This window comes from Pieris rapae, chromosome 24 (genome assembly GCF_905147795.1).
Source record: "Pieris rapae chromosome 24, ilPieRapa1.1, whole genome shotgun sequence".
Classification (NCBI taxonomy): Eukaryota; Metazoa; Arthropoda; class Insecta; order Lepidoptera; family Pieridae; genus Pieris; species Pieris rapae.
Window position 1 is genome coordinate 3,419,148 of NC_059532.1, and position 16,322 is coordinate 3,435,469.

A 16,322-nucleotide genomic window follows, 5' to 3' on the forward strand; every position below is an offset into this window, starting at 1 on the left:
GCAGTTTATTCAAGTGTACAATTATAAATACAAATAACCAATTTTTAAAGACAACAAAAAAATATTTATATAAACGACCTAAGCTTTGAAACGTGCGCGCCTAACGGCTAAGTTAGTTTAACATTGAAGCTCATAGAAATAATTAATGTTACCTAAACTTCAATAAAACATTTATAGTATGTAATTAAATTGATGAGATACATTTCAAATTTTAACATGTGTTATGTGTATATATCTATTGATCTTAATAATACTGCGTTATCTCTACATAAGTAACACTTCATAGTTATATGATAAACATTTATTTGTCGACGATACTGTCAATAATAAAATATAAGTAGGTAGATAGGCGTTAAGTGATAAGTAACTATTATTCAGTTGATAACATAACCGCGTGGATTACACATCAAAATGGTTAAAGTTCCAGTAATACAATTTAATAATGGAAAAACTATACCTGCTGTTGGATTAGGAACGTGGAAGGTGAGATGTTTTAAATATATCTAATATTTTTAGATTTTCCGCCAATTAAAACTACAGAAATGTTTTTATTGACACTTTTTGGTTAATTTGTAATTCAATCTGCCTTTACGAAAAATTTGTACGACTAAAACTGACTTTTCTCATCATTTTACTTTTTGTATTATTAGGTAAACCCCATTAGCTCGTGGAACAATATTTTTAGCAAAATAGGTATAAGTTTTCGGTCGTATATATGAAATAAAAATAATTTATGGGCGTTAAAATATAAATATACTTTGAGCCTCCGAATTAAACTTTTTTATTTTAATTTAAAATGCATGTCTCCTAAATTATAACAGATGGGCCTAGCTGTTAATAATTAGTAAATTCTTAGAATTTATAAGCATATCTTAAATTAACATAGACACAGTTAGAAAATCTTTCTAAGATTTCTAGCCATAGACGTCAACATTAATTATTGTAAAGTGTAAACGTCAAATACTTAAAACACCGGTATTTTAATTCTGAATTCCGATTAGATTTAATTTCATTATTTAAATTGGTTTACAATTTACATAGCTTGAACGCGAATCAATCTAGTTTTTTATTTAATTAACTGTGAGTGTTCTAGTAGTCACGTTGTGGAAGTTAATAAAAATGTCATCGTCTGTCCCTATAGTGAAACTTTCTAATGGTTTCGAGATTCCTATGCTTGGACTTGGAACTTGGCAGGTATTATAAACAGTGGCGTAGCTAGGGGGACAAGGGCCCTGGTGCATAGGGAAAGAATCGGGCCCTCCTCCTCCCCTCTTTCCGCGCAGTTTGAACTAATATTGGCCTTCAAAATTATTGATAAGAATAAGAATAGAAAACAGTAAGTGAACTTATCCCTAGTAGGCTAAATACATACGTCGTCTCTATTAGAATCTCCATGTGTTTAATAGAATAAACAACGACGCACATGACAATATAGAATATTTATTATACAGATGAGATTAATTAATGGAAAAAACGATTTTTAACAGAATTCCCCGCCCAATTCGAGCGGCACGTTGCCAACTGCAGATACAACTGCAGCCCTTAGTTTAGTGTTATGACGATACCTATGGTTTTGATACTGGGGAACGTCTCTCAAAATCGGGATTGAAACCAAATACTTACTTAATAACGCCCAAATCTCAGTTTGTCCTAACTGCAAGACGCAAGAGTATATATTAAGTATTGTCTTGCTCAAGTCTTGCAGGCTTCAGTCTTGGTATTGGTCTTGCTACGATAAGGCGGTCTTGGTATTGGTATTGGTCTTGCAAAAATGCAAGAACAAGACCAAGACTGCAAGACCAAGACCGATTTTGGGCAACACTAGTGATAACGTCACTAACCGTATAAAGAACAGTGAAACAACCGTGCCACACTGTAAAATTAAATGAATCGCTCTGTAGTCAATACTGTAACAACTAACACTGTAACCATTGCTGCTGCGTACAGTATGAAAATCGGTGATGTCTTCTAATTTTGACAGTTGAACACTTTTACTGGAAACATTGATGAATTTAGTGCATTGAACTGTAAACAATCCAGTGTAACTGTTAAAATCTCAGTTTGGACAGGAAAATTCTCGGTTTCACTGTAAATTGAAGTGGGTACCTCGTTGTTTAAGCAGTTTACACTGCGATATTTACTGTGTCTTTTTTTCCGTGTAGTAGCTCATTGTTTTCAAAGCTGAGGTTTGAGGGCCCGCTGAGCTCCGGGGCCCTGGTGCACTGCACCACCTGGCCATATGATAGCTACGCCACTGATTATAAATAAATATTTTCCTTATATTTAGTATAATTTTAAACCAAGATAAAAACAATGCTTTTAAAGAGTTTAAAAAGTAGGAAAAATAATGTTTTTTAAAAGTTTCCTTCTTTTGTACAATCTCTATTTTGGTTATTATGTTCTTCCTTTATATCTGCTGTATAACACTAGTCAATGACATAAATATGTGATATGTTTAAGTAGTAATATTAAGCTTTTGGTTGAAAAAAGAATTTGAAACGCCAGTTCAGTTGGGCCTAACAATTGCCCAGTGCCAGTTGTTCAAAATAATAAATATCCTACGAATACCTTTCTTGAATTGCATTTATTTTTTCATTACGGTAAGGTGAACCACCTGAGGTTGACTTACTAAATGGTTCATAGGTATATGACATACTTGGAAATTTTATTTTCATTGTATGAGCATTTTTTGCCCATAGAAGAACACATATAGTTCATCATGTTTTAACTCTTAGCCACCTGGTTGTGAGACTGACATGAGTATATTAACAGTTCACACATCCTTTATTTCATAATATTAATATCCATGAAATCATTATCCTTTAAATAATTATACTAATGTATTCAAGTTACATGATTCACATTTTTTCATTCTTGTTCAATTTGAATTGTAGATTAATTGGTTTATGGGAACAGGTTATTAAGTCTGGTTTGAAAAAATTCTTACATTAATTATAATTAACAATAGGCCTATACACCAAATACTAATAGGTTTATAATTACTACATAGAATGACTATTATAGGTATTTTTAATTTTATGATATTAAATTTCAAAAATATTTTGCAATCTGTTAAATATGGAACACCTTTATATAACTTAGAAATTTATTACGGGCAAACATTAAAAAATATAATATTTATTCTATCAATAATAGTGACAGCCCAGGTTACTTGCCGTACCTTATATTATTTTTTATTAACACTGTTGCATATATAAAAAATATATTATAATTAAATAAAAAGGAGGGTCATGTATTTCAAAATTAAATAAGGTAAGAGCAAAAAGTGTTACATATGTTTTAATCCTTCACTAAAGGTACAATAATAAAAATAACACATGAAATGTATTATAAATTGTCGTGTCACAGTGTTTATAATAAATTACGTGAAGTTTTGTGTGCATATCGGTTAGATCTGCGAATCAGACAACATCTATTTTTCATCTCTTCATCCCTTACATTATTTTTATTATTTAGACAAAAATAAATATTTTATTTTTTATGATACAGCATACATAAATATATACAACTCTTAATGTTCACCCCTCAACGATTAACACCTATTTTTATTTGTTAATTAAAAACTTGAATTCTGAAAACAAAACAAAATAACATCAATGGAAAACTAGTAATATATAAAATAAACGTAAAATCGTTAATCGTAGTTGTAAATATGTTAAATGAATATTAATTGATCGATAATACGATGCACTGTAGACATAATCGTGAATAATCTGAATCCTTCGACATACAATATCGCGAAATTTTAATGTAGCGTCGAATTGATATCAACGGGTACATTGATTTTTATTGTATTTATAAAATATGCAATTTATATAAAGTATCGGCCTGTCATGGCAATTAATATTGCACATGGTACTTAGACTAACATTCAGAAACAAGACAGTGTGAAGTACGACGGTCAAAATTCAATACATTTTTTACGTTACATAGGGTGTTATGGGGATACTTGATTTTCTTCTAAGACATTCTAGGTATTTATTTATATAGTTATCCTACAGCTAACTTAAATTATATATCAAACAAAAACACTGAGAATATAGCCATAGATGGAATACATTAAACAATTTACTAGAAAAAGATTTAGAAAAGGTAAAGGCAAAAAGTATTTAATACAATTAATAAAAGCCTATATTGGTTGTGTTGTGTGATGGTGTAAAAGTGTGGGTATGAACGTGATGGTGTGTATGTGGGGTGTGCTCATAATGTAGGTGATTTTGCGCTATGGATATTCTTAATACACTTTTTAACCACATTCCGCGATAACCTAAACAAGTCAAGGCCCAAATAGTGGTCATTGTATGTCCGGGCAGCGCGAAATAAAACTTGAGCTTTTTGCATAATTAGTATTATTATGTAAATATTGTAATATTTTATATTATGTAATATGTGTCAAGGGTATCGTTAAGTTCAATTCTAGAAGTGCGATACGTTATCTTCAAGTATATAACATTATTCGTAAGATTACATCAATAAAATAGAATTATGGGATTTATTCGTTCGATAGCTAACTGTCGTTATGAATACAGCGTATATAATCTGTGGTATCAGAAATATTAATCCTTAAAGCCAGGAGTTAAGGTTGGTGAGGGTTTTTGTATGGATATGTTCGTATATTATGTTAAATGAAACACAGATTTGTGAACCCTTTGATAAGTCAAGTTCTTTTTTTGTTAGTCCAGCATCGCAACCCACTACCTTATATCGTTCTGCTATATGTCAATTCAATATGTCATATGGAACATGTTGCAGTGGTTGCAGCTCCTTACAAACACTTACAAACATGTAAAAAAAACTTGGCGATTAAAAAGAGTAGCGGAGAGTTTATTGCCAGTTCCTCTTCCATTCTACGCCCTTGATTTGAGAACTGGCAGTTCACTTCAGTTTAGTGTTGCCCAAATGCAAGACCAAGACGAGACTTAGACCAGTCTTGGTATTGGTCTTGCGTCAATATACCTGGTCTTGATCTTGGTATTGGTATTGCGCTCTCAGTCTTGGTCTTGGTCTTGATCTTGCAGCAAGAGTCTCGCAAGTCTCGCAAGACTTGTAAATACCTATTAGCCTATTGCTATTTATTCGTCACTCATGTCAAATTGTAAACATTCACTCCGAAAGCAATAAGAATTTAGAGTATCTAGCTAGGTAAATGGGCGAGAATAATAAATAAGATAGACTCGAAGCAAAACTGAATTGGAAATGACTGAAATTGAAATAAAAACTCATATTTATTTACCGACAAAGAAAAATGCGGCATTCTTTGATAGATAGAATAAATCTTTAAAAGATTAAAAAACAGAAGTATCAGAATCAAAATCAGATAGGTTTTGTGCCTACGCAAAAATAAAGTGTAGATAATTATGCAAATAATATTGTTTATTATGTTCCTTTTTTATTGGAACTATACGTTGCCTGCTGTTTTTATGGAGGTTACTAGCTACTAGAGTAGATACGATAGAAGTTGATAAACCGACACTGCAAATCTCGATTTTTGGAAATGTGTGATTTTAAAACCAAATGCGTAAAGCAATATGACGTCGCTCATATTTGGAGTTTTTCTACGTTTCAAGTTTGTTTAAATCACCCACTTCCAAATTTGTAGCACAATGTCCTTCAAAAAGGTATAATAGGTATTACTTAATAATAATATAAACTAGGTATATTATTATAACTAAATTTTTTATAATATCCCTACGACTACAATCTTCCTTGCGAGGACAATATAATCTACGTCCGTTCTGAGCACCCGAAAACCTATTTTATTCTTTGGAACCATAGGCAATGGCGGCGATCTTTGACATGAAAGCGACGGCGGCAACACAAAGTCTAGGACTAAATTTTTACCTATTTTGAAAAATAAAATTAAGTAAACACAACGTTAATCACTTTTTTAATAACTAGGTATCCACGATATAATTTTTTTCTACTAATTCCCTAAGTCTTAATATATTTTTCATAATTTTTTGTTTTTCAGTAATTTATTGTGCGTAACTGAATAGTAAACTCTAAATCTTACTTGAGAGCTTTTTTAAAATAAACTTTAACGTTTTAAAGTTAATAAAACGAAAGCACTGACATGGCATATACAATTTTCAATCTTGCTGCTCACACTTTAGTACCTAGGTATATCACTCACTATCTATCATTTACCGATATTAATAATGATTATTTCGAAATCAAAATATTCGCAATTCAATAGATGCAATACCTACTTAGTTATTAATTATCATCTCGCCCGACAGCCAGTGTGAGAATGAATTTGTACAAGAAACTCAGAGCATTCAATTTATACCTACCTACGGTCATTTAATTTTATCCTCCTGTACCAACCCTACCAAAATAGGTAACAATTTTGTGTGCCTCTGTACGTACTCTTTGTCGGCGAATGCGGCGCTCAAACAGCGTCAAATGCTGTGATACACTTGTTGCAAACCGCGGCGTCTTTGTCGGTAAATTATCAAATGTAGGTATATATTACACCGACCGACCAATAGTTTATTCGCAAAACGTCACATTTTCCCAATCAACCTTGAACCTTAATTCTCTAGCGATAAAGTTGAAAATCGGTTAAAAAAATTTGATAACGCCCAAATCTCAGTTTGTCCTAACTGCAAGACGCAAGAGTATTGCAGGCTTAAGTATTGTCTTGCTCAAGTCTTGCAGGCTTCAGTCTTGGTATTGGTCTTGCTACGATAAGGCGGTCTTGGTATTGGTATTGGTCTTGCAAAAATGCAAGAACAAGACCAAGACTGCAAGACCAAGACCGATTTTGGGCAACACTACTTCAGTTGTCACTTCACTGGCAGTTCAGTATTGGAATCATTTTATATTTCTTTTCTTTTTTTGACGTTCATAAGTGTACATGATGTTACCTATATGAATAAATTATTTTTGACTTAGACTATATTTTCTGATGACATTGTGAGAATTTTAATATGTACCTAAATGTTTAGATAATGCTCATTTTTATAAAAATGAATTTGGCTATAGACATTTTTGTCCTACATTACTATTATCTAGATTAACTTTCTGAAGTTTCTTTAATTGATTGTTACAGTCCAAACCAGGTGAAGTGGAGACGGCTGTCAAAGCAGCCATAGACATCGGTTATAGACACATAGACTGCGCTTATGTCTATGGAAATGAAAAGGAGGTTGGTGACGCGATTGCCGCCAAAATTAAGGAGGGTGTTGTCAAACGGTACGTTTGCGTGTCAACGTCATCTATGGCCATTTGTAATTTTAAGGACCACAGAGAAATAAGGAGAAAAAATTGTTATCACGACTCGCTGGACCATGTGTGAATGTTTTTTTTTGTAATACAGTGAGGATCTCTTCATCACCTCAAAGCTATGGAACACCTTCCACCGTCCCGATCTGGTGAAGAAAGCTATACATGAGACCTTGGCGAATCTTCAACTTAAATACCTTGATCTGTACTTGGTGCATTGGCCTCATGCTTATAAGGTAAGGTTACCATATTTATGTCAGTTTTTGACCGGCTGCCGATCTTCACGATGTTTTCCTTTCAAAGTCTATTGATGCAGCCGATGCTCAATTCTACGATCACAGGGATGTGAATCGTACGCAGAACACTGGTCTATTTCAGTCAATAATTTCAGGAAGACGGTGACCTCTTCCCGGCTGATGAGTCAGGCAAAATCCAATTCTCAGACGTGGATTATGTGGACACTTGGAAGGCTATGGAACCCCTTGTGGGAGACGGGCTCGCCCGCAGTATTGGGATCTCAAACTTCAATTCCAAACAAATTGATCGGCTTCTGAAAGTGGCTACCATCAAGCCCGTTGTCAATCAGGTAGAGAATCTAAATATGTATTGTGTATAGCCTGTGCTTGTCAGGTAGGTATTAGGGTTGCCACCTAATTCCGATTATCTATTTATTTATTTATTGGGAAACCAAACAGATACATCCTTATAATAAAAACAAAGTCAAAAATAAAACACAATACAAACACATTGGATGCATCCACAACAGGTTACACTTATACAACCATAAAAATAATACATGACAACAACACAACACCACACATATCGTACATTGGTACACAAAAATATAATTAGGTACATAGTATCGAATTACAATTTACAGTACAATTTATTTATATATTATTATATATTAATTAAGTAAAGTGGCCGTGTGGCGGTGGCGAGTGGCAACACCGATTCAATCGCTAAATTTTGTACAAAAAAGTATTTACGACTAAAGTATAGACAGTTATCGGAAAATTAAAACCAATTTAAAAAGTTTGATCTCTGTGGCAGTGTACTTTTAACGCTGGTAGCATTTCGTTGAGCGCGGAAAGCACTTTGATTGAGGCTTTTGAACCTCACAGCCCGAGTCAACTGCAAAGGGAAATGCTGCCAGCGTAAAAGGTACACTGTCATAAAGACCAAAATAGAGCATTCTGATAAACGGGTTAGTTCTGGATATCCATAGCTCGCCTTACTCTATGAAAATGAAGCGAGCGGTCAAGTACGTCACGCAATCCCCCCCCCTCACACCCTAACCCCTCCCCCCCTCAAACCCTAACCCCCTTTTTTGTGGTACCAATGTTTCAATGCTGAGCGTTCTCAAGCTTTTGTAAATAAATAAACACATTATTGTATTTAATATTTGTATACGAACTTCCATTTGTCTCTCACCGTCTCTATTTTCCAATCTTTCCTCGCTATCTATCTGAATCTATTTCATATAGGTAAGGTAAACAATTGGGTCAGAATATAAGTTTAATTTTCATTAATTACATTTTATTCAGGTCGAATGCCATCCATACCTTAATCAAATGAAACTCCAAGAGTTCTGCAAAGCGCGGGATATAAGACTCACCGCTTACTCCCCACTCGGGTCTCCAGACAGACCCTGGGCCAAGCCAGATGACCCTCAGCTGATGGAAGACCCCAAGTTGAAGGCTATCGCTGACCGGCTTGGAAAGACTGTCGCTCAGGTGCTGATTAGGTAAGCTATTAAAATTTCTTGGTGAAGTGGTTTTATGTTCGATTTCTAGGTGAATAAATATATATTACAAAGCATATATTCTTAACAAGTTTGAATTTCATCATGATTTATGAACAAATTATTATGTATCATGTTCCAGAATTATTGTAATGTAAAAATATATACCAAAAATTAATAACTACATTGCTCTTGCTACACCCTCCCTCGCGAGGGGGGTGTTTAGGCCCGTTCGGGGCATGCCCATGCCCCCTTCGGGTGCTGTTTGTGGTTAATACAAGGCGGTACGGGGGCGGGTTGACATTGACATTTCTCAAGTTAAATACCCGTTAAAATATTATAATGATTTTTCAAGTCCATAATTAGTTTTGCGTACTTTTTCTCTTGTTTCTGTTTCATGTTCCTAGTTTTTTAATTATTCTATAAAACGTTTTTTCGAGAACAATCCTACCACGATATTTCTGGGGCCACAAATATGAGCCATGGTTTTGCACATTGGAAACGCTAAATCCCCCCAAAATTTGTGTTCCGTGTCTAAAAAATCCCCATTTACAGATACCAAATAGATCGCGGAAACATTGTGATTCCAAAATCAGCGAATCCAAGCCGCATAGCCTCCAACTTCCAGGTGTTCGACTTCAAGTTGTCCCAGGAGGATGTCCAACTCATCAACACATTCGACTGCAATGGACGATTTGTGCCCATGAGCGCGTGAGTATTATAAAATGGATTGGTACAATATCTATCCTGGATTGGAATTTTAGTATTTGTTACGTTATATTTTTTAATCAAAAAATTATTGGATTTGACATACGGAAGTCATACTTAGCTGGAGTAGGAAATGACTTAACAATGTTTTCATTGAAAAATTGGTGAAAATTCTACATTTGGCCAGCACTGACTTTAGAATATAAATAAATTCAAAATTTTTGGGGCATGGAAATATAAAGTAAATATCAATAAATCTTCTTGAACTCTGTGGGCGGTCAAAGGTTATGTGGCGATAATTTTTCGACGAATTTATCTCGAGCCAAGCCGGAATTCATAAAAAAATAATAATATATGAATGTGTTATTAGTAGGTACTCAGTGAAAAGGGAATTTGGAAAAAAATTGGAATAAAACATTTTCCTGAAAAAGTTAATGTAAAGTCAGCTAATACTATAGTAATGATATGAAAATGGGTATACATTTTTAAGTGTACCTTTACGCGCGTGAGGGTACAATTTTTACGCATCAATAATATTAGCGTCACGAAGATGTGCAGCGTTTTTGTCGAAGGAAAGGGACAGCGATTGAGAGAGAGTGAGAAAGGGTGAATGTAGCATGAAGCAAAAGTAAGCAAGCAAGTGAGGAAGGTTGTGAGAGAGAGTAAGAGAGATCGAGAAAAAAAATACGCTATTGGTTGATGTATTCGTTTAGTAATTACATATTAGAACTTTAGATGGCAATTCTGTGGCATGTCTCGTTCAGTAAACGCAGATTTATTTACTGATATTATCGCAGTAAACAGTGTGAATATAGATATACAAATACATGAAGTGATCATATTATACTGGTAACCATCTATTGGGGCTTTTACCTTAGTAATATGTAATTTACAAGGAAGATTCACTTCTGACATGAGTGCTTTTTACGCACGCACTTTTTTTTCTAGTAATTCTAACGTCCTATAATACCATTAATCGGAAACCCTACATGTAAAGACTTCCAGCTTGGCCCTTTCTCTATCCATGTTCTTTATTCATCTTAGTAAAGTCACTTCTGTTTTAAAGCAAAAGCTCCCCCCATCCCTCCCGCCAGTAAAAACTAATTTTGGGCTAGCCAATAGGGAGCGTTCAAGTATTACGTCACGCACCCCCCCCTCTCTCATGTAACGCGTCACCCAGGGACTTATTACTCCTTTAACTTGCCAATTGCCATTTATGTGGTGTAAAGTATCGAAAAGTTGTTAATATTAACAATAACACATACTTCAATCCCCGTCCCGTAACGTTTTATCTCAACCCCCCCCCCCCCTCAAATTTGTTACGGTATACTTAAATTTACAAAAAATAGCCAATTTTGTAAGAACACAATTTTTGTTTCAGTGCCGTCGGACACAAGGACCATCCATTTGAAAACGTCGAGTTTTAAACCGATAATTGTTATGTTTCAAGTTTGCTATGTGATAGTTCTCTAATATATTTACTAATTGTTTATGTCTTTTCTTTTTTACATTCGCTTCCCTTTGAAAAATCTATTTTTGCTTTGTCGACTAATACTATATTAACGCCATAAATTTGTTACAAATGAAAATAATTTTTTTTTAAACTTAGTTATTTGAATTTGGAACACGTATTTGCGCCATGTCATATATTTTGTCGTGTTAATTATCAAATTCGTGAGGAAACCGACTTGTCTTAGACCCAAAAAGTCGACGTGTGTCAGGCACTGGAGGCTGATCACCTACTTGCCTATTAGATTTAAAAAAATGATCATGAAACAGATTCAGAAATATGAGGCCAGGACCTATAGAGGTTGTAGCACCGCTGATTTTATTTAAGCGAACATTTATTATATTATTAAGAAACTATTTTTGCTTTGTCCACTAATATTATATTAACGCCATATGTTCTGATACAAATGAAAATGCATTTTTTTTTCAACGTTTTATTTATTTTGAATTGCGAACACGTATTTGCGCCATGTCACATTTTTTTCGTGTTAATTATCAAATCAAAACATGAAATGAGGTGTTAAAGAAAATAGGATAGCTTCATCGCCTTGCACATCTGACTCACCCATCAGCCAGTGGGTATGGAGCCGTCGGTCATATTCCAGACGCTTCAAAAGCTTGATATCAGTCGTATGTTCGTATATCAACAGATACAAGAATACAGTATCTGTAGAAGACCAGAAAACGTCGCGTGCTGTTGGAACTACAAAAGCTGTTATTCTGTTAAAGCCAGAATTCGTCGAAACCCAATTAAGAAGCAAGATCTAATCGCGAGAAATGAAGATTCCCGCTAGGACTTTGTCGCGTATTATAAAACAAGCCCTGAATCTACCCAAGCCTGGTCAACTTTTCGAAAAAAGACTGGCCCTTATCTAGTCCAGATCTTATCCCTTAAGCCTTCAAATTATGGTCACTTTTAGAGGACATGGCCTGCACAAAACGACGCGGCGATTTTGATTCTTAATGAATGCTGGAGCAAGCAGTGGTGTATTTTTGTTTGGAAACAGTGCTTAAATCTATAGTTTCGTGGCCAAACAGATTAAAGGCCTGTATAAAAGTCAAAGGTGGGCATTTCGAATGGAATATTCTTTACTTTTTGTTGAGACTAAGAAATATGTATGTTCATCATTTAAAAAAATGCGTTATCATTTGTACTTGCCTTTTAACTGGAATAGGTATATAATGAGCATCATTTACATTTGGTCGAGTTTTTGGGTATAAACCAGGAAAACGACACTCATTTTTCTTCACCTTACGTGAAGTAAAACCACTGTGCAGCTAATTAAAAAGACCAGTGTCTTGTCATAGTGTTAAAAATCTTATCACTACACTAATAAGTATATATTTCAAAAATAGTATCCGGCTTATATCAGGACCACCGATCAATGTTGGACTAGTGACTACACATCCCTGCGATCGTAGTTTCGCATTTAACTGTTACTCGTAAATTATCGTAAAATATATACAGCGTTTATCAGGCTGACGTACTGAATATGTGGCACAGTACGTAGTGGCTGGCTATCTAGAACTGCTAGTAATGAATAAATATGGATTTCGATATTTATCGAGGAAGAGTATATGCAAGTTCAATAGGAGTGATGAACAATAAAACACATTATGAAACATACATCAGTTTACTCAATTATAAAATTAAATACAAACTCATCATACACTCAATAAATTATAACAAATATCACTTATATAAAAAAAACTTATAAAATAATATACAAATTAATCTGTTGTTGCCGTAATGTGTTGAAACTTGAAACTTGTCCTTTGACAGCGCCTATGCCTAATCGTAGTGTCAATGAATCTATATCGAAGCGCCATGACAGTTGACAGCGTACAAAACGTCAACGACAAATATTTGATTCGTAATGTCATACAATTGACATTTGACAAAGAATTTTACGATCCTGTGCGTATGCAATGATGATTTTGACGGCTAAAACGTGCGTTAAATACAATTTTATATGTATTAAACGCATTATATCCGAGTTCCAAATACTCAAATTACTGAAGATTCTCATGCAAAAAACTATCGTTACACTTTTGACGACATTTATTGACTATTTAGTTGACTGCACGCAAATTGCGTAAAATATTTGTAAAACATTACGCATTTTACGAGCGATCAAGCTATATGCAAGAAGCGACATAGACAAGTAGTGAAATCATTATATAAGGATGGAAGGAATTACATAAATAATCATTATATCTGTAGAAATAGTCTATGGGGCCATTCAAATACGTTCATGTGCTATTATTTTTGCTTACTTTTACTAACAAGAGGGGGCTTGGGGATAAATTGCAGTAAATCTGCTAAGGTAATACTTGTACGGCCCCTATAGCAGAAATAATATTTTTTTTATTCTCGATCTTTTGACAGATTAATCAGAACAATTTAATCTGCTGTCTTTCTAGCTGACGTCATCTCATAAACATTGCATTTTGGGAGTTTTCTTTTTGTCTACTATTGTACTTTTTATGTTTTTTATGTTGTTTAATTTAATCTGTTTTGGTGTTTGGTTTTATAATATGAATATTACCTGTAATACTAATAAATAAATAAGTTTGTTATCGCATAAATTTCAGCCTAATGGCCTTAGCTACCAAAAATGTATTTTACTAAAGCAGCCATTAATATTATACATTAAATAATCAAAAGCTGCGAATATACTTGAAATTATACTCAATATCATTTCTCTCTATCAAGTGATTTAGCTTATAATGTATATTGTATTGCATACAAAATAAATCATTTGATAAAATTTTGCGCGCTGTCAAATATCAGACTTCATAGACAGACGAAATGACAGCGTCTAACATGTCAAACATTTTTTGAATCCCGTGTAGCATTCAATAGAATATTATGCTATTATTTAACATTGCGTAATTATCACATCTGTTATTTATCACTGCTATTTTGCTTTCGCAGCAGGCAACCGTTTACGTTTATTATCTATGTAAAAAGTCTATAAACACAATATCAAATAAGATAAATATTAAGACATAAATTGTGATACAAATGGTAAAATTATCTAAATGTAGCATTTTATGCTATTAAAAGCCGTTTATACGACTACGATACGATTTTTACAATAGAAATATTTTTTCTAACTTAAATACATATTGAAGCAAATCAATCGGAGCATAGTCTGGTGAAATAACCCAAAGACAAGAGCGTAAACCAAATCTATGTCACAACCATAATTTAGTTTAAAACATACTAAATTTTGATATACTTTTCATCCTGCAGAGGGGTAAAGGTTCCTAATAATTGTAACTTTTATTCATACACAAAAAGCATAAATAATAGATAAAACGAATCCTTTTGAAAATTTGACTTTGACCTTTAAAGTATTGAATTTTGACATTTTAACTAATAAGACGAAAAATAAATATCACACAGTTTGCTTCTGTATTTATAGATTATAGAAGAACAATTAAAATAAATATGTTCAATGACGTTTCGTTTATCACTTGAGCGCCATCTAGCGGTGCTTTGTGATCCTAAAAACCCTACTTTGATCACGCGATAATTTTGAATATATGAAAAAACAATCAAATCGCGAATTACAATAACACAAAAGCCAACTTCAAACAAAAAAAAAGGTATTTTCTATTGGATTCTAACCGAAAATATCATGAAAATGTAATAATTATCAAAACCATTAAAGATGAATGGTCTAATTCAGTGTGTCTAATCCAGTATATACCATCTAAGATTTGGATATCCAAACTCTGGATAACATTCAATCATAGCACAGTGGATGCAATAAAATTGTTTGATGAATCCATGGACTTATTAAAAGTGTCGAAACTAAATGCGATTAAAATGCGTACTGTACCGTAGTCGTAAGCTTAAAATTAACCAGTCCATATCACCACACATCACATTTGAGCAATCAAAAAATATTGCTTCGTTCTAAGGGACGTTATATACAGGGAGTTCTACATGTAGGAGAAAATCGTGCGTTTTTCTGTTTTTTTCGCTTTGATATTTCTATACGACAACGACAAAGGTTGTTACTTTTATCAAAATCGCACTAAATTTAAAGGATTAAAAATGTTATTCGGGCTATTTATCAAGATTTAGTATAGATTTCAATATTAGTTGATAATATTTCAATATTATTGTTAAAAAAAAATTGTGGTGCTTACAACCTTCTTAGGTCATGATCGCATTGCCGGCCTATCTGTATCTGCTTTAAAAGTTGGCCCATATTGGCATTCCGTCGTTTGCATTGAATTCGATTGTTTAATATTATCGTTATGAATTTAAAAATACAGCCTGTCAAATGTCATTTTACGATTTGACAGTTCGTCTTTGATGCTTTATCGAATAAAGTAAAAGTAGTGGCTTCGGAAAGCTCTCGAATATGCACCAAAGGACTTTCTATGTGAAGAAAAACGTGAGGATACCAGAATGTCTCGGAATTTCAATATATGTCAGACAGAAGTCTCTACTCTCTCTACTCTCTTTGAAATAAAAATGATCAAAGACGCAGATAAAATCTGATACTTATAGGGCTGTAAGATCACTGGATTATTATTAAATAAATCGTTAAATTGTTGATTTGACAGAATAAAATTAAAATATACAATCGAATTTCATTCTGCCCTTGTTTTTGTTCAAATTTCTTTTGATAATAAATTAAAATATATAACAAATTTATTAAGAACTTTATTATTTTGGAATTCATGTTTTTGATGAATAATTTGTATGTATATTTTCGTTCTTTTTAACTTGTACATTTTAATGAAATCATTTTTAAAATTAAGAAATTCCCTGGACAAATCGATTAAATAATTTAAATAAAACAACTTCTATATTTTACGCTTAGAATTGACTTTTTAATGATTGTTGCCGCTTAAAGTTTTTAACTAAAATTTTTAGTTATAGGAACTATATATAAATTATATAGCTACCCGTTATTAACCTAAACTTAATTTTCATGAATCGAGAATAAAATTCAGAGGCTACATAATACAAGACAATATCAAATCGTTTATATATTTCGGTTATAATATATGTACATATATTGTTCTCTTGCGCAGATATTTATAGTAAATAAATAATTGGGATAAAACTGATAGAAATAACTGGTTG

General features: G+C 33.2%; 1 protein-coding gene across 2 annotated transcripts; it reads left to right on the top strand.

Moving 5' to 3' along the window:
• Positions 1-328: 328 nt before the first annotated feature.
• Positions 329-11,192, top strand: LOC110995022 (aldo-keto reductase family 1 member B1). 2 transcript variants are annotated; one of them, XM_022261980.2, is made up of 7 exons: positions 329-483; positions 7,076-7,218; positions 7,343-7,484; positions 7,640-7,834; positions 8,796-8,995; positions 9,548-9,703; positions 11,082-11,192. In XM_022261980.2, exons 1-7 carry the CDS (start codon positions 412-414, stop codon positions 11,125-11,127), a joined length of 954 nt encoding a protein of 317 aa, XP_022117672.2. In that variant the 5' UTR covers positions 329-411; the 3' UTR covers positions 11,128-11,192. The 2 variants fall into 2 exon arrangements, with proteins under 2 accessions (XP_022117672.2, XP_022117671.2); XM_022261979.2 differs by lacking the exon at positions 329-483 and adding an exon at positions 1,013-1,194.
• The last annotated feature ends 5,130 nt before the right edge of the window (positions 11,193-16,322 follow it).

What these genes read in the sequence shown, in the direction of transcription:
- LOC110995022 (XM_022261979.2), top strand. Translation starts at nt 1,120, where the DNA reads ATGTCATCGTCTGTCCCTATAGTGAAACTTTCTAATGGTTTCGAGATT. An exon ending in TTGGACTTGGAACTTGGCAG is followed by an intron (nt 1,195 to 7,075) that starts GTATTATAAACA and finishes TGATTGTTACAG; the next exon opens with TCCAAACCAGGTGAAGTGGA. An exon ending in TCAAGCCCGTTGTCAATCAG is followed by an intron (nt 7,835 to 8,795) that starts GTAGAGAATCTA and finishes CATTTTATTCAG; the next exon opens with GTCGAATGCCATCCATACCT.